Source organism: Quercus lobata, chromosome 2 (assembly GCF_001633185.2).
Source record: "Quercus lobata isolate SW786 chromosome 2, ValleyOak3.0 Primary Assembly, whole genome shotgun sequence".
Lineage (NCBI taxonomy): Eukaryota > Viridiplantae > Streptophyta > Magnoliopsida > Fagales > Fagaceae > Quercus > Quercus lobata.
This window is the reverse complement of record NC_044905.1, coordinates 65,590,486-65,614,044: the sequence shown is the minus strand read 5'-3', so window position 1 is coordinate 65,614,044 and position 23,559 is coordinate 65,590,486. Positions and strand designations below refer to the sequence as shown.

At 36.7% G+C, this 23,559-nt stretch overlaps 1 protein-coding gene across 1 annotated transcript; it reads left to right on the top strand.

The window, feature by feature from the left end:
* The first annotated feature begins 885 nt into the window (after positions 1 to 885).
* Positions 886 to 20,513, top strand: LOC115976244 (AUGMIN subunit 5-like). The gene is made up of 10 exons (XM_031097416.1): positions 886 to 1,798; positions 2,792 to 3,331; positions 8,989 to 9,127; positions 9,563 to 9,739; positions 13,975 to 14,184; positions 14,814 to 14,999; positions 16,157 to 16,316; positions 17,475 to 17,670; positions 18,060 to 18,192; positions 19,770 to 20,513. Exons 1-10 carry the CDS (start codon positions 1,218 to 1,220, stop codon positions 19,896 to 19,898), a joined length of 2,451 nt encoding a protein of 816 aa, XP_030953276.1. The 5' UTR covers positions 886 to 1,217; the 3' UTR covers positions 19,899 to 20,513.
* The last annotated feature ends 3,046 nt before the right edge of the window (positions 20,514 to 23,559 follow it).

The following is a 23,559-nucleotide window of genomic DNA, read 5'->3' as shown; positions in this document are numbered from 1 at the left end:
AACAATGGCTTCCAATAATTCAGCAAAATCTAATAGATAAGAAGACTTGAACAAGTCAGAATAATATTTAAGCACCACACCCTCCACAGCTCTATCACCCTCCTGCCAAATTCCATCTTTATCAAACAGCCCCTCTTGAAACCCCACATCTATATTTTCTTAAGCCAAGTTTCCATACTAGTTGTTATCAAAAAAAAAAAGAAAAAAAAAAGAGAAGAGTTTCCATACTAGTTTAATAAGGTTTACATCAAGATAAATCATAATTTATGTTATGAGATTAAACTGCTATATACATCGATTTGTGGCATCAACCTGGTCATTCTAACCAAAGTCTCAACAACCTCTTTTTAGTTTTTACCTTTTAACTAATTTTACAAGTCATCCAATGCTTCTTCTTCCTTCTTATTTTTTATTTTTTGGAGAGTTTGTAGTGATGATTGCAATAAATTATTGATCTTGTAAGATTGTTTATCTCAATATATTAAGAGGATATCTAAAAACAAAGTTATGTTAATTTATGTCTTTATTTTTTGGTCAGGTTAACCAATGCTCTTAATATATTTTTTAATGAACTAATTTAGATAAATTTTGATGCAACTTTTATAAAAAATATAAAAAATTAATTAAATCTTTTTTTTTTTCATAAAAAGTCTATAAAAGTATTTCCTAAGCAAATGACCTTAGGAGCAAAGTAACAGACATTATGGATTGAATGTCTCCAATTAAAATGATAGTAGATAAGATAACATTAGGACCAAATTAAAACATTTGAAATTTAAGTAACAAAATTAAAAATTACCCAATGGGAGACAGTAGTCTGTCTGTACATACAAATACAAGAGCGGGAATAACATACGGTTTAATTTTATATATTTTTAGCAATTTTTTTTAAAAAAATATCTGATTCTGATCTCTTCTTCTTCAGCCTTGAAGGACAAACTGTACACTACAGACACAGACACAGGCACACTCACTTCTCTTTCCTTCGCCGGCCACTCTCTCTCTATTATATGCTACTATATATTAGCATTTTCAAAATTGGGAATTACAAGTCGTAGTCGTAGTACCAATTTGAATCGGATCTAACTCGAATTCCACGAAATGCGAACAACTCCGCTTTCTCGTTCGATAGATTTCTCTCAAATTTTACCCTAATGCCGATTTAGTCGCCGATCGAAGCAAGCCCTAGGGTTTTGGTTGATTCTCTCACAACAACAATGCTGCATCAGGGCTCGACGAGCTCGTTGTCGTCGTCGTCGTCGGCGGCGGCGCAACCGGAGGCAATACTGGAATGGCTTCAGAAGGAGATGAATTACAGACCATTAGGTCCGTACACCGGGTCGAGCAGCAAGTCACAGTTACCTTCCATTGACTCGCTCCGCAAGATTTGCCGTGGCAACATGATCCCCGTCTGGAATTTCCTCCTCACCCGCGTCAAGTCCGAGAAGACCGTCGAGAATATCCGCCGCAACATCACGGTTCACGGTGGCGGTGGTGGTGGTGGAGAGAGTGGAGGCGGAGGTGGAGGAGGTGGCAGTTCGGTGAATTTGAGGAAGGAGGAGGGTAGGAGTAGAGGAAGTGGGAGGAGGAAGGAGAAGGCGGTGGTGGTGGAGGAGGGATTGGGCGCGGCGGAGGCGAGGGAGGCGGCGTTGCAGGAGAGGGACGCGGCGGCGAGGGAAGTCGAGAGGTTGAGGAATATTGTGAGGAGACAGAGAAAAGATTTGAGGGCTAAGATGTTGGAGGTTTCGAGAGAAGAGGCCGAGCGGAAGAGAATGCTTGATGAGCGCACCAATTACAGGTTTGTTTGTTCACTTTTTATAAAATGTGTCATTTACCGTATGTATTTTTTGCTTGTTGAACAGATTGAGGAATGGAATGAGTGTATTATGCAGGATTGTAGTTCTACACATTGCGTAGTTTGTGTTAGTACTTATATAGTTATATTGACTTAATAGTTTTGAACACATTCTTGGTCGTTGGAAAGTGGATAGAGTGCTAAGAGCCTTGTAGTTTAGTGGCGTTACTGGGTTTCTCCCATGTAGAGAATCTGAATTCAAATCACCACAACCCACTTATTGTAAGCAAAGAGAAAGTGCGCTGAGTTTGTTGAAGTGGATGGAGGATGCCAATGAGTGATAGCTCAACTGGCACTTCCTGCTCTGATAATAATGGGGTGGAGGGTGAGGATTTGATTGCAAGACCCATTGGGTATAATGTGTATAATTTATCAATAAAAGAAAGAAGATAAGCAGCATTAGTATGAATTACCATAAACTGAATTGCATAGACCTTTTCCCAATATTGGTAGTTAATGTTTTAACTGTGTTACTTTTTCTGTTGGTGTGTTTTCGTAATTTGTCAATTTAATGTTTAAACTCAATCCTACAAAGCAATATACTGCAATTAATTGGGTTGGCTTCATAGCCTATTTACACCTACCTCACTTGCAATGGATATTCAAATAATTAAACATTACGTGTTGTTCCTGGTAAATTTTATCGAAGAATCAGGTGCTGAAGTTGATGGCGTTTTCAAATAAGCTACCATCTTATTTCTTATTCATATATATAGAGAATCTATTCCATATAAAAACAAATAAGTGCATGGCTACATGTTCAAGAATAAAATTGTAGTGTTGAATTTCATATGATTATGCATATTTTTGAGATATGTGGACCACATTGATATATGAAATTCATGGCCTTTTCTGTGAATGGATCTTTCTAAAGGGTACTATGTATCTGGAGTTTTCAATGTGGACCAGTCTCATATATGCTTACACATGGTGCAGGCACAAGCAGGTGATGCTGAAGGCTTATGACCAACAGTGTGATGAAGCAGCAAAAATATTTGCAGAGTATCACAAACGTCTCTGTTACTATGTTAATCAAGCAAGGGATGCTCAAAGGTTAAGTGTTGATTCTTCAGTTGAGCTTAACAGCTTCAGTTTAAACAGTGAGAAAGAAGCAGTTTATTCAACTGTTAAGGGCAGTAAATCTGCAGATGATGTCATTGTTATCGAAACCAATCGGGAAAGAAATATCCGAAAGGCATGTGAATCTCTTGCTATGCATATGATTGAAAAAATACGCAATTCTTTTCCTGCTTATGAAGGAAATGGCATTCATTTGAACCCTCAATTGGAAGCAGCCAAGTTAGGATTTGATTTTGATGGTGAAATACCTGATGAGGTTAGAGCTGTTATTGCAAATTGCTTGAAGAGTCCTCCTCAGTTGCTTCAGTTAATTACTGCCTATGCTTTACGGCTGAAGACTATTATTTCTAGAGAAATTGAGAAAATTGATGTTAGAGCTGATGCAGAGACTCTAAGGTATAACTAAACATTCTTTTTGTGTTCTATTTGTGCTCATATGACTCTCCTTAGTCTTGGTTCTGCTTTTTCAATGTTTGACTTTGGTTGTTCAGTTGGTGATATCTAATTAAAGTCTTCTACTTAGTACTTGTGGGAATCTTCGATCGTTGTTTGTTAATGAGATTGTTGCTAGCCTTATCTACCATACATTTAAAAAGTTTCTTGTTAAGATCTTTTGAGGTCTTCTTGAATGATCTTTTATGGTGTATTCATGTTTGACTCAGGGAAGCCCGGTTATTGATTTACAAAAATACACTCTTGACTCTAGGAAATTAAATAAAATAGTAATTAACTTAATTAACGAATAAGACCTTAAATAAAATCGACTTGACCAATGAATATGCAATTGACTTCTAGAATTGAATAAAAATAAATTAAAATAAAATTTTCTTTATGCTTCACTCATCTTTGCTTTTAGATAGAGTAACCAAGCTTTGTTTGGTCCTATACTACACTTTTCATGTTTTACTATACGCACCCAAATTTATAGCAAAGCTTGGAGCAGGTTTTGATAGCTGCTTATAATTGAGTTTTAATGGATCATAGTGTTGCTCACAGAATTGAACCATTTGACTCATCCGTTTGATCTGACTTGACCCAATGGCAAACAAATGGTTTCAACCTGATCTGCAGTGGGTTGTTTTGGCCTTTAAACCTGACTTTTATCAGTTGGCTGGTGGGGTGTAGGTGCTTGCCGCCTGCATAACCTGACTCTCCCATATATTCCCCCACCATTCTATGGCGGCCCCTCTCTCTTGTTTCAAACTTCCAATCGGTCTTCACTATTTTCTCATATTATGAGGTTATTTGAGGTGCACCAAAAAACTTTTTCCCTGAAAGAGTGCTTGGTGTGTTAAGGCTTAAGGTCTCATCTATTTTTGGAACAGCAGCTTGAGGGAAGATTCTTACTTGTGATAATCTTAACAAGCGAAGACTTACCTAAGTTGGATGGCATTGTATGTGTTTGTCTAGTGGAGAGATGGTAGATCATTTGTTGATTCACTGTGATGTAGCCTATGATTTGTGGAGCTTGGTTTTTAGAACCTTTGGGATTTGGTAGGTGTTACCAAGGCATGTGGATGATCTTTTGTTTGGGTGGAGGAATTGGTTTGGGAGGCAAACTTTGGAGATTTGGTACGTTATACTGTTATGCTTGATGTAGTTATTGTGGAAGGAGAGATATAATGATACTTTTGAAGATACAGACAACTGAAAGAATGAATCAATTGGAAGCAATGTTGGTCTCGTGTGTGGGGCCTTACAGCTAGCAACAATCTTATAGAGTTTACAAAATCACTTTCATTTTGTGCATGCTTTTTTGTAGTTCTTTTAGGTTACACAGTGCTCATCCTTGTGAGCATGAAGTAACTTGTTTTATTAATAAATTTTAATACTTATATAAAAAAAAAACCTTCCAGTTGACCTTGGCACTGGCACCATTATATTCGGCTTTGGCAGTGTTAGGAATCCCAAATATAGTTTAGATGGATGAGATCCTACGGGTTGAATTAGATTAGGAAATTTAGTTACAATTAGATAAGTAAGAAGCTGGTTAGTATTCTAGCACATTAATCACTTTTGTCACATGTGTATCTTATAAACATGTGATATTAGTTAGAGCACATGGGAGATTAATTAACCAATAGTCTTAAGCCATGTGGGCCAATTAGATTAGGGCTAGTTATCTATAAATAGATCCATGTAGTCCCCTTTGTATTGTGTTGAATAATAAAGCAATTTGTTACTTTTGGCATTTCCTTTCTCTCTTAATAATTCTTTGGAGGTTGAATAAAATGAATTAAGTCAAATTCCATATAATTTTCATCCATTTCCATACACTTCCCATCCATCTCCTTTAGGAACCACTGGGTTCCTAACAGGCAGCCCCAGATCCATCACCAATGATCCCAGATTGGCAAGGAGCAATGCCAAACTCTCCTCTCTCCCTTGTCGTTCAACCGCCATCCCCACTAGATGAAACTGTCATAACCTACTGGTGATCTGAACACTCAATCCGGTTGAGTGGCCTAATTGTATTGATTGGTGGCAGGTTCGTATCTCCCCTCACTTGACATGGTTGGGTTGAGTGGTGGCTTTAACCCCTTCCTGAGCTTGACTGACCGGTGAACAGCCCTAATGGATCTCTATATGGTGCATTAAATTGCTCTTGCTACTTCAGCAACAAATGCTCTTACTTATTCTGTTCCCACATTATTCCTCTATTATTCCTTGTACACCAATTTGGATAGCATGGGCTATGCTACAGGGTTGTGTTGCTGGAAGAAGTTGGAGGATTTGACTATTCATTTGAGTAGAGCTTTGAGAATCGGAATGTGGTATTATATTTTGGGTTAATGCTTTAAAAGTTATTGATTTGGCAATGATGTCAACTCAAGCATCTTGGAAATATGTTAATTTGTTTAAGGTCCATTATGGGATTTATACTCATCTTTGGTTTAAAGGCTGCAGTGTCCCTATTTAGCATCCCTATGGGATAGTGTATATAATTTATTTCTCTATTTGCTGACATGGGGTCGTTTTCTTCTTGATCAAGTTAGATTTGAGGGTGTTTCACTGGTTTTATTGCTTTTATTCTGTCATTCTTTGCTAAAGAATTCATCATTTGTGCTTATATTACTCATTTTTTCTAACTAACTAAAAAAAAAATGGTTGTTTGAAGACATGCTTGTTATGAGCCAGCTTAAATTTTTTCCCAATTGTATCCAAAGTTAACCTTGATTTTAGCCTTTTTATTCATGAACATCAAGTGTTATTTTTTTCTTGGTTATTTTGGCTCTTAAGGGGAGTTTGTTGATGCTTGAATTGGTGTTAAGTTGCATGGAACATCATGCTGCACACCCATATCATAGTTTATCCCATATGTTTTACACCTTCAGCTGACTTTGGCTTTTATTCTTCAGCCGACTTTGGCTTTTATTCGGATTGGAGTTTTTGTGCCAACTTTGGAGTGTAAATTCAGATTGTGCTTTTGTTTGTAGTGCTCTGTCTTGTGTGCCATGACTAGATATTAGGACAAAGAAAAATTCTCTTTGCCTCCATTGAGAGAGAGCGAGATTTGGTGTACCCAGTCTCCTTACTTTGTTAGTGAAGCTTGTCTTGCTGCCCATGGACATATGCATAAGGCCAATCACAGAAATCTTGTCTCTGTTATGATTTATACTTCCATTTCACCTAAACTCATCATACTTGATTTCACTCACAGCAGAGTTTTTTTCTGGAATTTTTATTAGTTAGCTGGTCTGTGTCACAAATTTAATGGATTTAATTACCCAAATTTTGTTCCCTTATTAGGTTACATCTACCTCTGAGGTCTGTTATGTTCCTATGCTACATCTGAATATCTGATGGAGAAGGATTGAAGCCAATCTTCTAATCACTAGAAGTTAGTAGGTTTCAGTTGTTTGTTGAGGTCTGGTATGGTTCTCTCATTATCTTCAAAACACCTATTATTTCTTTCCCTCCAAAGACACCACATTAAACAATGGAGAACAATTATTGGATTGGTTGACTGCTTTGCGAAAGCAATCATTCTCTTCTTTTCTTGATTTTCTTGATTCTTGTAATTTTTGTACTTGATTTGTTGACCCCTGTACACTCCTTGTGTACTAGGGTGTTCCTTTTTTGATATCAATAAAACTTATTACTAATCAAAAAAAGGTTTCAGTTAGTCACTAATAAATGAGAGCACACTAATGAGTCCCATCGTAATGATGGATCATGAGCTTTCGAGGATCTAATGACTGGGCGTTAAACTTCACAATCTTTTGAAGATCTTTCTTAGATAATGTGCCTATATGAAATGCTGTTTTCTGTTTTCAAATTAACTCATACATAGTGGTATATATAGCATCATTACATTTCTTATTTTTTATTTATTTTGATTTTGATTTATAGGATGCTTGCTATTCATTTTAAATGATATCTTGTTGTGCTCAAGAAATGGATCATAATTTCCAGTCATTCGTCCATCCATGTGTGTGTCCACAAGTTGAAGTGGATAATAGTCTGTTTGGCCCCCTGTTTTCATGTAGTAAAAGTGTGTTTTTACAAAAAAGGTGAAAAATAGTGTGTTTGGTCCTGTAGTTTCAGAAAAATTGTGTTTTTTGAAAATTTCCAAAACCCGCATTTTAAAATCTGAGGTCACTCCCAACTTTTTTGAAAATGCTACTTTCAAATTGTATATTCACGTTTTCACACATAATATTTTTAGGGTGTCCATTCCGAAAATATCCTTAAAACATTTGCTTAAGTGACCAAAATACTAGAAGCTGGTATTTATGCACAAAAATATCACGTAACCGTCATTGTAAATAGTTAACAAAAGATCTCACTAGTAAGGATTCCATACATGACTCAATCTCGTGCCCTGCAAGGATTCAGAACTCTACTCCATAAACCTTACAGCAATCAAGTTTGAGTGCTAGGCTCCACAAACGGCTTACTTTGTAAATCAAACCTGACTGAGGAAATTGAATTTTTCATGTGTGTGCGTGTTAATAAAAATACTGGACAAAGTGATATATAAGCTAGTGACTTGTGAGGATTTTGCAGAAACAAAGCAACATAATTGAGAAAAGTAGCTTGAGAGTGTGTCTTATGTGGTTAATCTGGAAGGAAAGCAGTGCTTGAACATTTGAGGACATTGAGAGACCTGTAGATCTGTTGAAGCCTTTGCTAGCTAGGACTTTGTTTGAGTAGTCTCGTATTTGGGGTTTTACGCATTGTATTTCCATGTCTGATTTCCTTATTTATGTTAACTCTTCCCTCTGATTTGTTCGTATTCGCTTCAAGTGTAGTGAGTTTACTATCGTAAACACATTTCACTTTTCTTATCTTTATTACCTATCAAAAAAAGAAAAGTAGCCTGAGAGCCAACAAGTGGATGGAAGTCAAAGAAAGCATGATTAGCTGTTTGAAGAGATGAATGAATAAAAAATGTGGTGACCAAGAAGACTAGTGGAGCAATTCAACGATCAATCATAAATCTTTAATGCATTGTTTTATTTGTTTTAATTTTTTTGTGTCTGAATTTATTAGTATCTTCATATAATAATAAAAGCAACCAATTATTTTTATTATTACAAATTTTAACATTGATTGCATTAAAAAAATGGCAGGATTACCGTAATAGCATTTTTAAGTCCCTTTTGGTAATTTGCACCCAAAACAACAGTTTTAGACTAAAATTATCCAAACACTCAATTGACAGAAACAACAGTTTTTCACAAGTTTTACCAAACATGTTAACTGTGATTTCAAAACGCACATTATAAGATTGCTGTTTTTTTTAAAATGCACTGTTTTAAATGGCTAATCAAAGTGGACCCTTACTGGTAGACAGTTTTGAAGTGACATATTTGTTTATATACTACGTGGAAAATTTTGGCATGATTTATTCCTTTGTTTGAATTTTGTCATCAATGAGCTTCATTTTTGTTCCATTTTGTGATTTTGTCCCAGGTGATACTTGATTTTCTTGACTGTTCAGATTAACGAGGCCGTTTCCTGGTGTTATGTTTCTGGTGAAGTTTCTGTCTCTTTATCAATGTAGAAACACATTTTTAATGAATAGATACTTTCTGATTTCTTAATAGGTACAAGTATGAGAACAACACAGTCATGGATGTTTCTTCTCCTGATGTGAGCTCGCCATTACACTATCAGCTTTATGGCAATGGAAAGATAGGAGATGCACCTTCTAGAGGAACTCAAAATCAACTTCTTGAAAGACAGGTCCTTTTTTAGATGGTAGTTATTTGCATGGTTGTTTTTATGAGGCCTTGTAATAAGTGTAATCTGTAAGCTACTTTGTTATTGCTCTCTTTGGACCTTGAACTAATCATCTTTATGTTCTAAATTTCATTCAAATTGTAAGTAGTTATATTTCTATATCTGTTGTTATCAAGTTCATCTCCCTCTCTCTCTCTCTCTCTCTCTCTCACACCCACACACACTTTTTTTTTCTCCATCCCAATAAAAGCCCTCATGCATATCATTGAAAATGGGTTTAAGCTGGTTTTAGAACCAAACTCACACCTTTTTAACTTGAAAAGTGCTTCAATTTAACCTTTCCCAATCTACATCTGCTCTCTCTTCCCCCCCCCCCCCCCCCTCTAGTTGATTTCTTTAAGGTGTTGAATTGATTCTAGTATGTCTTCTTGTACACAGAAAGCTCATGTTCAACAATTTTTGGCTACTGAAGATGCACGGAATAAAGCTGCAGAGGCTAGGGACTTGTGTCAAAAACTTGTAAAACGTTTACATGGAAGTAATGATGTAGTTTCCTCAAATTCACTTGGTGTTGGAGGTGCATCGCAAAATGTGGGTAGTCTTAGGCAATTTGAGGTAAGTATGTGGATAAAATGGTTCCAGTTACCATTTATTAATGATTTCGCTAAAACATTGCCATCATTAGAGTTTGTTTTCTTCATAATTGTTCCATGTCATTGTTCCTTTAAGGTAATTTTTTTACTAAAAAATAGATATTTCTTTCTGTTATAATAGATTTGATTCCTGACTGTCAATATTCTGTTCTTGGTTGGTTTAAAGTGGAACACTGTGTTTTTCAGATCAAGAGTTTTGTTGTTAGATCTTTTTATACAATTATTGAGGCACCTCCTACATTGCTTAAGGCAAACTGTTGGTAGGTTTCACATATGTCAAAACTGAAGAGGAAATTTATGTTTGTTTTTATTTTTTCCCTCTCCCTTTTTCCTAGTGTGATAAGAAATTTGATTTTAGACATACATGGTGCACATTTGAGTTCTACAACCATAATGGTTATTGGGCATGAGATATTGAAACCAAGATTTTCTTGTTGATTTTTCATAACAAAATAATCAATGTGATGCAGGAGACGCAAGAAGATTATTATTTAGTATTATTTATGTTTGCAAGTCAGTTGTAATTTTTTGTTTTAGGTCCTAGTAGTTTATTGGGCTATTAGTATTTTAATTTGGAAGTAAGATTATTTTTGTAATAAGACAATTAGGGTTTCCTAGCCAATTAGAACTAATGTTTAGCAATCCTTTATAAGCAACCTATTGTACTCCTTGAGTCCTTGAGGAGATGATTGATATTTTGATGAACGAAAAAATGGCCGTTTGGTCTCTCTTTGGTCTAGTGCTGACTCTAGGTTCATCTTAGATGCTGACTCTTAGTGGTTTTCCTGCTTGGTGTTAACTCTAAGCAAGGCCTAGGTGCTGACTCCTAGGTCATATCCTTTATTTTCTTGTTGTTTAATTTTGTTCTGGTTGTCTTGCATCAGTTTTCGTATCAAAGCAAACACTGATCTGTTTGAAGCATCACCGCAGTCAATCCGAACCAGAAAATACTTAAAAAAAAAAAAAAGTTTCAGCCATTGCATTTTCCACCCACTGAGAAATTATATCTTTGCCTACTACTACAGAAAACACCACAAAATCCTGCCGGCATCACCCTTTACCTCCACCATCTCACCACTGTCAAAATCCCTTGTTCCACATCCCATCAATCCACAGTAACCCACACACCATAAACAATCACTGCAAGTGACAGCTCTACCACCACCACAGTCCAAAAATCCTTTCTCCACTGTCATGCTCTTCTACACACAGAAATCCCAAACCCACGCCACCAATAAACCAAAGCTCCTAGATCACAAGAACTGCCATCACTGAATGCCCATCGACGTTGCTGCCACAAGAGCCACTGCTGCCATGGCCCTCACTTGACTAGTACGATGCCGCTGCAATTCCATCAGCAACCCAGTGATGATATCAATAGGAAACCCGCAGCCCGGTCTGAGTCTTTCTATTTTTTAAATTCACCCCTTTAGTTTATCTTGTAAAGAGATTTTACCCGACCCATCTTATTAGAAAAAAGCTCAGCTTGTCCCACTAGCCCCAGCAAAAAAAAAAAACCCACACAATCCAGTCCACGTTGATTGGGTTTTTCTATTGCTGTTCAAATAGTGAAGCTTTATTTGGTTAGCGCCATGGCAGTGCCTTCTTTAGTGGCCGAACTTAACAAGTCAAGTTGGCAAAAATCTTTTTGCCCAGTGAGCTATGGTAATATCACAAACACCTTATTTTGATGGTTGTAAAAACAATCCATGGGATTTTGTCAACTGGATGAATGGGATGGAGCAATTCTTTGAGCAAGAAAATTTTGCGGATAACGTAAAGGTTAGATATAGGTTAGATATGCAAAGTTGAAGTTAAGAGGTGGAGCACAACTATTTTGGGAGGATCTTGAATATTTCTGCAAATATAAAGTACGAACATACCATTAGTGTGTGGGAAGATATGAAAGAAAAGCTTTGTGATGAGTATTTGTCACCATACTTTCGAGCTAAGTATCTACCCCAATCTCAGTGTGGTGCTTTTCAAGTTGAAGCAAATACGATGAATCCTCATCCCATTTCATGTCCTCAGTGCACTTTTGAACAATCTACCTTTCGTTGATGCAAGGAATTAAATGAATTATCTAAAAAGCTCATGAAAGGTGTTCAAGACTCGATTGCTTAGATGAAGCAAATGAAGACTCAAACCGATTCAATTGGGAAACCAAGGAATGAAATTATTGCTGCCCCCATAGAAGACAACATTGATGATGATATCTTGGTAGTGGAGAATCCTCAAGTAATGCCAAAACCTAATGTTGACAAAGATGTACATGCCTCTACAAGTGTTGCTTTAACATGCGTGCAAGAAACAAATCTATTAAAGAGCAGCAAGTTGAAGAGATGGTTTCTAAAGATAGTATTATGTTAGAGGGAGCACATGATGTGATATTGGAAGCTAATGAATCTGCTTTTGATCAGCCTTCCATGGTGCATGAAGACAAACAATTTGCTAAAGTGGAGAAAGTGGATAACATAGTGCTTCCAATGGTTCAAGATAAGATTATGTTGATTCCACACATTGTTTTTGTTATTCTAGAAGAGTTTGACGTGGTGGAATTCAAGGTTTTTCTTTTCTCTGTGCTCCCTAAGGTGATTCCAGACTTGAAGCAAGTGTTACTTGTTAGCATCCTAATCCTTCAATGCTTTAAAACTCGAGGTCGAGTTTTCTCCAACCAGAGGAGAATGATATAGGAGACGTAAGAAGATTATTATTTAGTATTATTTATGTTTGTAACTCAGTTGTGTTTTTATGTTTTAGATCCTAGTAGTTTATTGGGTTATTAGTATTTTAATTTGAAAGCAAGGTTATTTTTTTAACAAGACAATTAGGATTTCCTAGCCAATTAGAACTAGGGTTTAGCAATCCTTTATAGGCAACTTAGAAGCAATTAGGGTTTTCTAGCCGATTAGAACTAGGTGCTAACTCTTAGTGGTTTCCTCGCTTGATGCTGACTTCAAGCCAGGCCTAGGTGTTGACTCTTAGGTCATATCCTTTTTTTTTTTTTTCTGTTATTTTGATTTTGTTCTGGTTGTCTTGCGTCACAATGTCTTTCATATCTTTTTTTTTTTTGATAGGTAATAAAAGTTTGATTGTAAAAATACTACTTCATGCAAAAAGAAGGCACATATCTTTGTATTGTGATTATTTGTAGAGGATATGTAGTTAAGGGAAACTACTTATGGGTTTCCACTTTTGTAAACATAATATCAATGGGCATGAGATTTTACGATCAAAATTTTCTAATGCATTCAATGTCATTCATCTCTTTAGTATCCTAGTTAGTTAATGTGAAAAAATTGTTTGTGAAGTTGGTGAACTACTTCCAGGCTACTTGCTGCATATTTTTGGAATTGTTTTTGGATAACCTTAGTGTGGAACAGATGTAAGAGGCTAATAAAACTCATCAATATTGTCATCCCAGTTGACACATTGTTATGGCCATTTGTGTGGATCCTTTAGAGGTGATAACCTTATGTTGAGCCTTGTATTTTATCATGTAACCTTATGTTTTTTTGGATAACCCTAGTGTGAAACAGATGGAAGAGGATAATAAAACTCATCAATATTGTCATCCCAGTTGACACATTTTTATGGCCATTTGTGTGGATCCTTTAGAGGTGATAACTGATGACCATATGTTGAGCCATGTTCATGTAACTTTTAATATGCTAGTTTCCATTATCCTCTCTTTCTCAGAAACATTTATTGTACTCCTACTTTATAGATTTTTGTGCATGTTAACATGTCATTCTTGGGGGACCAATTCTTGATGCTCATTTGTTACTTATCAAAAAAAACAAAAATTCTTGATGCTCGTATGTTGCGCATAATCTTGAGGTGCATTTCTTGATTATTGAATATTGTCTTGATGCAGTGTCTTTACACAACTTTCTACACCTTAGTTAAATCCAATCGAACGGTACTTGATGTGTAAAACCATTGTAGACTCACATTAAATGTATTTTGTGTACTAAATACAGAAAATATGCAAGATATGGGGTAATAATATAATAGGTACCCTTTTTATCTTTAAATTTCTATTAGGTTTTTGATGGGCTGGACATTATTTCAAAATTTTTTTTATGCGAAGAATGGAGGGAATGTCAAAGGAGGGAGGACTGTTTTTTTTTTTTTTTTGATTTATTGGGTGGTACTAGTTGGGCTGCTTCATATTCTGCTTCTTTGTTGGTACAGTTGGAGGTCTGGGCTAAGGAGCGAGAAGCTGCAGGGTTGAGGGCTAGCTTGAACACTCTGATGGCTGAAATACAGCGTTTGAATAAACTATGTGCAGAGAGGAAAGAAGCTGAAGATTCTTTAAAAAAGAAATGGAAGAAGATTGAAGAATTTGATGCCCGCAGATCTGAACTTGAAACCATATATACTGCTCTTCTTAAGGCTAACATGGTAAGATATCTCAACTTTAAAATTTCTTGTAAAACCACAGCTCTGTTTGGAGGCTTTGTTAGGGCATAATTTGTTGTTCTGTAGAAATTGGATGGTCTTATTTATTTTGTATAGCATTGAGAAATTCAATAAAGCTACGGATACAACAAAAATCACAAATTAGCCTACCACCTCACACATGGGCCCACCACAATTTAAATTATAATTTTTTTTTAAGGGTACCTCTCTGCATGGAATTTAGGCTTTGGATTTAGATGCTTGAAAATTCCATGGATTTTTTTTGAACATTAGAACTGAGTAAAATTCCATTTCAAAATTCCTCATTCAGGCACAACGTTAGCTTACCAACCAAAAACAAATGGTGAACATTATTTTAGATTGTTTTCCATATACAGATAGGGGGCTCTCAATAGCTATCTGGGCTTTTATGTTCATTTTTACCATTAATGTTTAGTTTTCTAATCTTCATTTATGTCCTGCGGCAATATATTTATATTGTAAAAATAAAATATGGATTCATTTTTTGCATTTTTGGCTGTTGTTTCTTTTAGTTAAGCAAAATAATTTCAACAGTATATAGCTTTTTTATTTGTCATAAATGATTTTCTGGTAATTTCATTATCTTGTAGGATGCCGCTGCATTCTGGAATCAGCAGCCATTAGCTGCAAGGGAGTATGCATCAAGCACTATAATTCCAGCTTGCTCAGTTGTCATGGACATTTCCAATGGTGCAAAAGATCTTATTGATAAAGAAGTTTCTGCTTTCTATCAAAGTCCTGATAATAGCCTCTACATGCTTCCATCAACCCCACAGGTTTTTGAAACTATGATGGAACAATTTAATGCTAAATTCAATTAACAACTTATCCGTAGAATGTTGAGCAATCATTGTTTATGGAAATTGTTGGTTTGGTTGTTTTGTGGAGGAGGTAATCTGTATATTATTCTCATTGAGCATGGACTATGGATATTGCTGGTAATCAACTATGCCATTTTATAATCTGACTAATTTTTCTATAGGTAACTACAATTGCTAATTAACAGTCATTGATTTTTGTAGTAGTTTTAGATCCTTTTATTTTTAGGTGAGACTCAATTGTTCAAATCTGTTGAAGTAGAGAAGAGTAGGTTTTGAAGATGTAACAGAGTTAGATAAGAATCAATTAGTAGTCACATGAGATTAATAGTGGATCATACTTAGGTTTGCTCATTGTGTCTAAGTTGGGCATGAATGTAAATCTATAATAAAATAGTTCTAACGAGTTTTTGTAAAGAAAAGAATATGCATCAAGAGGTGCTGCATTCTAAGGCAGGGTTACATGTCTTTGGTGTCACATTTCTAAGCCATGCCCAGTGCTAGTGATAAATTGGAATTGCTAATGCTGCCTCACTGTATACGTGTCAAAAGTTGCATCCTTTTCTTATCATATAAACTTATGCTGACTGAATAATCTTTCCCTCAGTTTGAGAAACCCTGAACTCATGGAACTGCCGAACATCCTAATCTAGAGAAAGATTCCTTTATACTGAAATTTGTGATGGATTGTTATTGTCATGGTCCTCATGGCTCTTGAGATACATTTTGTAAAACTCATGAACCTTTTTCTTAACCATTGCCTGCAACGAAGCAATTTGCATCTTTTGCGGGACCTGAAACCTATCATTTATTGCTTGAGCTATAAAGTTTTGTGGTTCAAATACCATAGATACCATTCTGTCACTTATATAAAAAACCATTGATAATATTTTGTCAATTCTGTGATACATTGACATTCAAGTTGGATGCTGACAATGTTGTCATGGCCTAATGGGATTCCTAAAATTGATTACTAGTAACTAATTATGATGGCATCATTGTATGGGAAACTCAACTTTTTAGTGTACTTGCCATGGTTTCAGCCACTGGGATTCAAATTTTCTGTAAAAGCATGAATCCATGAGCTGTTGGACTTATCTCTTTAATTGCATCAGGCACTCTTGGAGTCTATGGGGGCTAATGGATCTACTGGACCTGAAGCTGTTGCTGCTGCAGAAAAGAATGCGGCTTTGTTGACTGCAAGAGCCGGTTCCAGGGATCTATCTGCAATTCCATCCATATGCCGTGTTTCAGCCGCCCTTCAATATCCTGCTGGTGAGTTTTGGTCGTTAATATAGAAATGCTAGTGTCATGGCTTATATAACAGGCCTAGTTACCTTCTTGGGTGTTTTAGATATGTTTTTAAAGATTTTGATAGTTATTTATTTTAAAATTTTAAAATAAACATAAAATGTGCTTATACACGACGTAAGTATAAAATACGAGGAAGCACAAGTATGGGAATGGGTATAGGTATGGATATGATATGGTGACATAGCAATTTTTGAAAAATTAGCCCTTACCTAGGAAGCATGGGTACGGATACAACACCCCAAATGAAGTGTCCTTGCTTCCTAGATAAAATACCTATATATAGATACACACACATACACACACAAATTAATCTTTATTGTGTTATGTCCTAATTTTTCAAGAATTGCCGTATTGCCGTGTCCTGTGTCATGTCGTGTCCATGTCCATGGTTCTTAGCATAGAACTAATTTCTGGAAATTCTTGGATTCATAGAGTTCTATGAAAAGGCTCAAAGGAAGCATATATGGTTGATGTGGTATGTTCTACAGTTTAAATAAGAAACACAGACACTCCAAAATCCCTGACATGTTCATTAGGGACGGTCTTGCATGTGTGGAGGAAAAAATTATATTCCATTGATTTTAAATATGTTTTGAATATTTTTGTTAGTTGTTATTTATTTTGAAAACTTAAAAATAAACATAAAAGTTGCCAAAAAATAAATATAATATACCTAAAGATATATATATTAATTAATTTTTGTTATCCCCACTGTGTTGTGTCCTAATATTTCTAGAATTGCTGTATCACTGTGTTGTGTCCTTGGCCATGTTCATGCTTCTTAGGTTTAAAGCCTCTAATTTTTTTTTTTTGAATTGTCAATTAATAAATTTATTTTGTGTTATTAATAATAAAATATAAGTTTATTAGACTGGACTTCCTCATTTTGCAAGGTGGTTAAAGTCCATTTGATTGGTGTGCATCAACATTGACCAAGTGTTCTTTAGACTTGCTTTTCTCTGTAGAGACCATCACTGCTTATCAATTAATACTTGGTTGATGCCCTACTGATTTGAGCAATGATGGTAGTAATTGTTGAATGGCCATTTGATGGGCATATGCCTGCTATCATGTTTTTTTTTTTAAATCATCAACTCAATTTTTTTACACCATAATCAGGTTTGGAGGGTTCAGATGCTAGTTTATCATCAGTATTGGAGTCCCTGGAATTCTGTTTGAAACTTCGTGGTTCTGAGGCTAGCGTGTTGGAGGACTTGGCAAAGGCAATCAATTTGGTTCATATACGGCAAGATCTTGTTGAAAGTGGTCACGCATTGTTGAACCATGCTTACCGTGCTCAACAAGAATATGAAAGGTGAAGCTGAAAGTGTCTTCTTGATTAGCATTTTGTTTGTTTGTTTTTTCTTTTTTAAGCATCCATCTTCCTCACTGAAAATACTATGGTCAATAACTTGAGTGTCTTTAAAAACACGACCAGGCTAGGTATTCTACCAATCTGGTTTGTTTTGTTTGTCTGGGCCGTTTCAATTTATTGCTGATATCTGTATCCTTTGATGCATACATCTAGTTCTATTTATTTTCCATTCTTTGCCTTGTGCTGTGTTGGAAGTTGTTGTACATGATCAAGCCATTCCAATCAGGAATGATCCCATATGCATTGCAATTATCTGTCACTTTTTTGCCTCTCTCAATTTTCTAACTTTATAACAATACGACTTGTTTAATATTGACTACTTCTTGCAGGACAACAAGCTACTGTTTGAATTTGGCTGCTGAACAAGAAAAAACTGTCATGGAGAAATGGTTGCCCGAGCTTAAGACTGCAATCTCAAATGCTCAAAAGTCTTCAGAAGATTGTAAATATGTTAGGGGTTTGGTGAGTAACTACCATTGGTAAAAAAATTAGTCATCTGTTGAAGCACTGTCTGTATGTTTTATGTCATGCATTTTACTCTCTCTCTCTCTCATGCATAATTTTGTTGGTTGAGAAATAGAGAGTGTGGGTGGGATGAGGGGTGATTACTGATTTTCTCTTTCCTTCCCATCCCATCCCCTCCCCCAAAACAACAAAACACATGCACACACAGAGCTTTTTTGCTGCTTTGCTTGATTTTATGAACTATTTGAGGTTCTATATTTTAAATGGATTAATTTACAAATAAATTTTAACATTTTGGGAGTTAAATTAGTATGGGTATTCTAGTTTTTCTTATGGACTAATGCCTTCTACTTCTTGAAACCATTAGTGCTCTGATTGGGGCTGAGGTCAGGTTATGGCTCAACCACCTAAGGGAGTACTTGTGGCCCCAAGGCATTGGTTTCTCAAAGAATAGAGGAGCTACTATGGCCATGCCTAGGGACAGTTGCCATGGCTGGTCCCTTGCACAAAAAAAGAGCCCTTTTCTTCTCAGGAAAAAAAGAGTATGGTTAAGATTCTTTGTTTGGGAGACAGCATGGGTAATTTATTTTCTGGCCAAATCTCTGAATTTGGTAAGCATGATGTAAGAATCTATTAGGTAGATCTTATTTTGTCCTTTTCCTTGCATTGGCACATTTAGTTGCTGTGCTTTGATATGGTGCAGCTTGAGTAACTTGTGATAATTTCTTATTGAGATTCAAAATCTAGGGATGATAGTTAATGATTATCTGACTGCTTTTCCTTGTGCTTTGTTTGCATACTTCATAGGAAACAATTAATTTTCCTTTACTTTGCATTCGATGGATGCCCAATTGTGTTTGCCATATCATATTTAGGAACTAATGAAATTGGCTGAGTTTCAAAGTAGTATGGCAAGAGCAAAAGATTAATTCCAAGTAGAAGTATGAAGCTACTTCTGTAGGATATTTTCTAAATTGAACAGTTAGCATTCTTGTTCATGCTTGTAAATCACTGATAACATAAAATTGATGTTATCTTTATCTACCTTAAAAATGTGTAGAGCCTTTTTTTTTATTTATTTATTTTTTATGTTGTTTTGCATGTGTTTTTTTTTTTTTTTTTTAACCTTTTAAAAAACTTCAATCCCTTATACAGCGTTATGTTCCTTCAGCACTTCAAATTTTATGCATGACTTTTGAAACTCTCTGTTTAAACTCATATATGCTAAACAGCCTAAACGGTATTTCTGCGTCTAGGTTTCAGATGACCAATCACTGTCCCTGCTTTCATATCTTTGTTGTAGTTTGTCATTATTAGCTTTTTCTGCAAAATGTCTTTATATGTTTAACTTAATTTCAATGATGGGTGAGAGTAATTGTACTTCAGGTCAATTGTCTTAGGGCCAAAAGGCATCTCCTCCCCTTATACACAAGGGTGCATGAGTTGTATTTGACTATTATGAAAGATTGATTATATTTCCGTTACAGTCAGTTGGTGGCTTAATCATTGCTTTTTGTTCTTTACTATTTTATTTTAATTATATATATTTATCCGTGTATTGTGCATGACTGCAGCTTGATGAATGGTGGGAGCAGCCAGCGTCAACTGTTGTTGACTGGGTTACAGTCGATGGGCAAAGTGTTGCAGCTTGGCATAATCATGTGAAGCAGCTTCTTGCATTTTATGATAAGGAGCTGTTGTAAATAAAATCTTTGAGCACTCAGGGCAACAAGATGTTTCCGGAGACTATCTGCCTTCTTTGTTTTTCCACTTTCGCATCTTATGGCGGACTTTGTAAACTGCAGCCTGGTGAAAGTGGCATACTGCACGGGGTACACTTTGCTGAAGCGTGTGGAGGAGGATATCTTTTAAGTGTGGTTTGATTTGGGGGAGATGGCAGTTGGGGCTTCTATTCATTTTCTGTTTGACTTGCATTACATCCAGGCCAATCCTTTTTCCATTTCACTATTGACTTTGTACAGGATTGTTCTTCATCAGGAGGATTTTTTGTATCATAGGCCACCATAGTTCTTGGGTTTTGGGTGAGTTGTTCTCTCATTTTGGGGCTTCATTAGTGCAATGTGATTTAACATTTGAAATTTACTTAAGCCACTTTAGTCTAATTGGCATTACTAAAGGAGATGATTAAGAAGATAAAAGTTCCCACATTCTCTTTCTACTTTCTCCTCAAATAGTTATTTCAATAGCACATTATATCAAATTATTGGATGTCGTTGAGTATTTGGAATTGTGGTGTCATTGTTCATATATCCATGCTTTCTGAGCATGGAGATGTACTCGAAGACTGTATTTACTATTATGACCAACATTTTAAGATGTTTCCAAGGTTTTCTTTTGTGCTATATTTGGAAGTTTGGAGAGAGAGGAGCGTAGAGGGGAATAGAGGGGAGGAGAGTAGCTTCCACATTGTTTGGATGTTTTTAAAATTAAGAGGGAGGAGAATAATTAGTCTTTCATAATTTGTAATTTTGTTAATATGGTAAGGGTAAATTTGGTAATTCATTTGGTCAAACATTTCTATGATCTATTCTCCCTTCAAATCCCTCCTCCTCCTCCCTTAAAAAAATCCAAACAAGATAATTTAACTTACTCTTTCTCTACTCTACTACCCCTCCATCCAAACAAGCTATTAGTCTTACAAGGACTATTACACAGTAATTTTCATGTATAAAACATTTAAAGACTGCTGCCTATCTTATTTGAGACATTTAAGATCAAGGATATTTCATAGTGGTCTCCTAGACATTTAATCCAAGTAATTTAAAAAGGTTCAAAAAGAGAATAGTAACTTGTAGGAGCAAATTTATGCTACAAGCATAGTATTTTTTTAAAAAAGTAATTTAATATGTTTGGAAAAAATTTCTACAATTTAGTGCATCCATTTAGCGTAACCATAGTTTTTAAACCCAACTTTTGTTATATAGTATGGTATAGTATATAGTATATGATTTTTACTACTTATCAACTCTCTTTGCTCTACACGAAGGCACACAACACAAAGCCTTGTCGTGCCATACAAAACAAAAGACTACCAATAGATTATGGTATCGGTAATTAACATAAATTATTGATTCTTTTTGTTCTTATCGATAAGTTTACTTGGGATACAATGCATATTATACATTATCAAGAACTTGCAACAAACAAGTTTAAGTGAAACTCTAATTCTATTGTTTAGATTTAGATTTTGGCTTCTGGCATAAATTAGATTAATATTAGACTTTTTGTTCATATCAACTTCTTCAATGTGTTTCCTCAAAAAAAAAAAAAAAAAAAAAAAAAAAAAAAAAAAAACTTCAATGTGGAGTACATATATTTATATGACTTTTTGGTGTATTCTTCCCTTCTACTACTTATCGTATATGTAGGGGTAAAGTCCCAAGATCATACAATGGGCCTTAGACCCCATACAGAATTCGACCACGTCCGAGGAGAAGGTGTGGGTATCAAAAGGCTCCCGGCCTAATTCTTATGGGCCCAAAATTGTTTAAAAGGTGGTCCGAGGAGAAATGTCTCCTCGGACGTACCAAATATGGCTCGAACATGCACTCTGCCAGCTATAAGGATTCACTTTAGCGAGTATTAGTGAGCGGGATGAGTCCCCCAAACCTGTAAGAGGGAGGAAAGTGTAGGATGCCAAGGGGGAGGCTACAGCTGCCACATTAAATGCATGACAGCTACTTTTCCGACCGCATTAATGTGGAGAGGACTGGTAAACAGTGTTACCTTGGCTACCATAACTCACAGAAAGATGGGGGAGATGTCCGATGGGATGGGCACTCAAGTGAAGGTCCAGATGATCGACAAGTGTAGGGTCCTGATGACTTTAAGGAGGCTATATAAGAGAGGGGAGTCCCCATGAAGAAGGGATGGAACAAAGGAAGAACTTAGAACAAAGGAAGAGGGTAAGAACCAGAGCCTTTGAGCAGAGACAGAGATATATCTCCTATGCCTCCTCAGACCGTATATCTAATGTGCATGAAGGAGACTTTCTTATTTTCAATTGTTGAATAGCCCAATATTAACTGGTACGCACTTTGTTAGGGCCTAGTTCTGTAACCCATTCTCTATAAATTCATTGTTTTAGGCTCCTTGGGCCAGAACACCATACCTGTTGGGCCTGGACCCCGAATTATAACCCTACAATTGGCGCCGTCTGTGGGGAGAACTTGTGCCTCAGCAAGTGAGACCATTAGAGATGGAAGGATCAGTTCCGCGCCAAACGGGACATGCAGACTCCCAATGGCAGGACAACTTCTTGAACCTCGAACGGGAGAAAGATTAAGACAAGCGACGAGAGGGTAGTGTAAATACCTCCCACACGAGTAGAAGTCGCTCAAAAGGGAAATGTCACGCATACCAAAAGCAAAACGATCATAGGGCTCTACAACAAGAAATCGACAACTTGAAGAAGAAGTTACGCCGAGCGCAACGAAGGCGTCCTTCCCCCAGTCCGGACACTAGCGATGAGGAGAACAATGAGTACAGGCGGAGATCGAGGACCCCGCCAAGTAAAACCTTCTCCTATGAGGAAGAGCAACCTCACAAACGTGGCCATAAAAGCCCATCTTACCAGGGCCTAGCAAACGTATCTCACAGTCACCCTTCATGCGTAGGATAGAGGGGGCTGAGCTTCCTCAGCGGTTCCACCAACCCGCTTTTGCTATATATAATGTTCAGACGGACCTAGTAGAACACGTAAGCCAGTTTAACCAGAGGATGGCCGTCCACTCCAAGGACGAGGCGTTGATGTACAAGGTGTTTCTGTCTAGTTTGGGACCCATGGCGATGAGATGGTTTGATGGCTTCAAGCCAAACTCCATAAACTCTTTTAAGCAGCTAACACAGGCTTTCGGCTCTCGCTTCATAACTAGCAGTAGGGTCCCTTGGCCCTTAGACTCCCTCCTGTCCTTGTCCATGCGAGAAGGAGAGACCCTGAAGGCCTACTCAGACAGATATTGGGAAATGTATAATGAGATAGAGGGAAATTACGATGACGTCGCCATCAGCACATTCAAGAGGGGCCTACCGATAGAGCATGGTTTAAGGAAGTCCCTGACTGGAAAACCGGTCACCAGCGTGCGCCAACTCATGGACAAAATCGACAAATACAAGAGAGTTGAAGAAGAACAATAGACGGGAAAGGGCAAAGCGAAGGTTGTCCCTCAGGAGAGGAGGGACTTCAAGTCGGACCGTTTTAACAACAGTAACCGGCCGAGAAGGGATTACTCGGAGCAGTCTGGATCCAAAGGGGCACAGGCAGTCCATGCCGTGTTTCGAGAACCATTACGTAAGATCCTGGAGAAAGTGAAGAATGAACCTTTCTTTCAATGGCCAAGCAGG

Bases quoted from the DNA above. Each gene is read 5' to 3' on its own strand.
- LOC115976244 (XM_031097416.1), top strand. From the start codon at position 1,218: ATGCTGCATCAGGGCTCGACGAGCTCGTTGTCGTCGTCGTCGTCGGCG. The intron at 14,185-14,813 runs GTAAGATATCTC...ATTATCTTGTAG, and splicing joins CTCTTCTTAAGGCTAACATG to GATGCCGCTGCATTCTGGAA. The intron at 17,671-18,059 runs GTGAAGCTGAAA...TACTTCTTGCAG, and splicing joins GCTCAACAAGAATATGAAAG to GACAACAAGCTACTGTTTGA.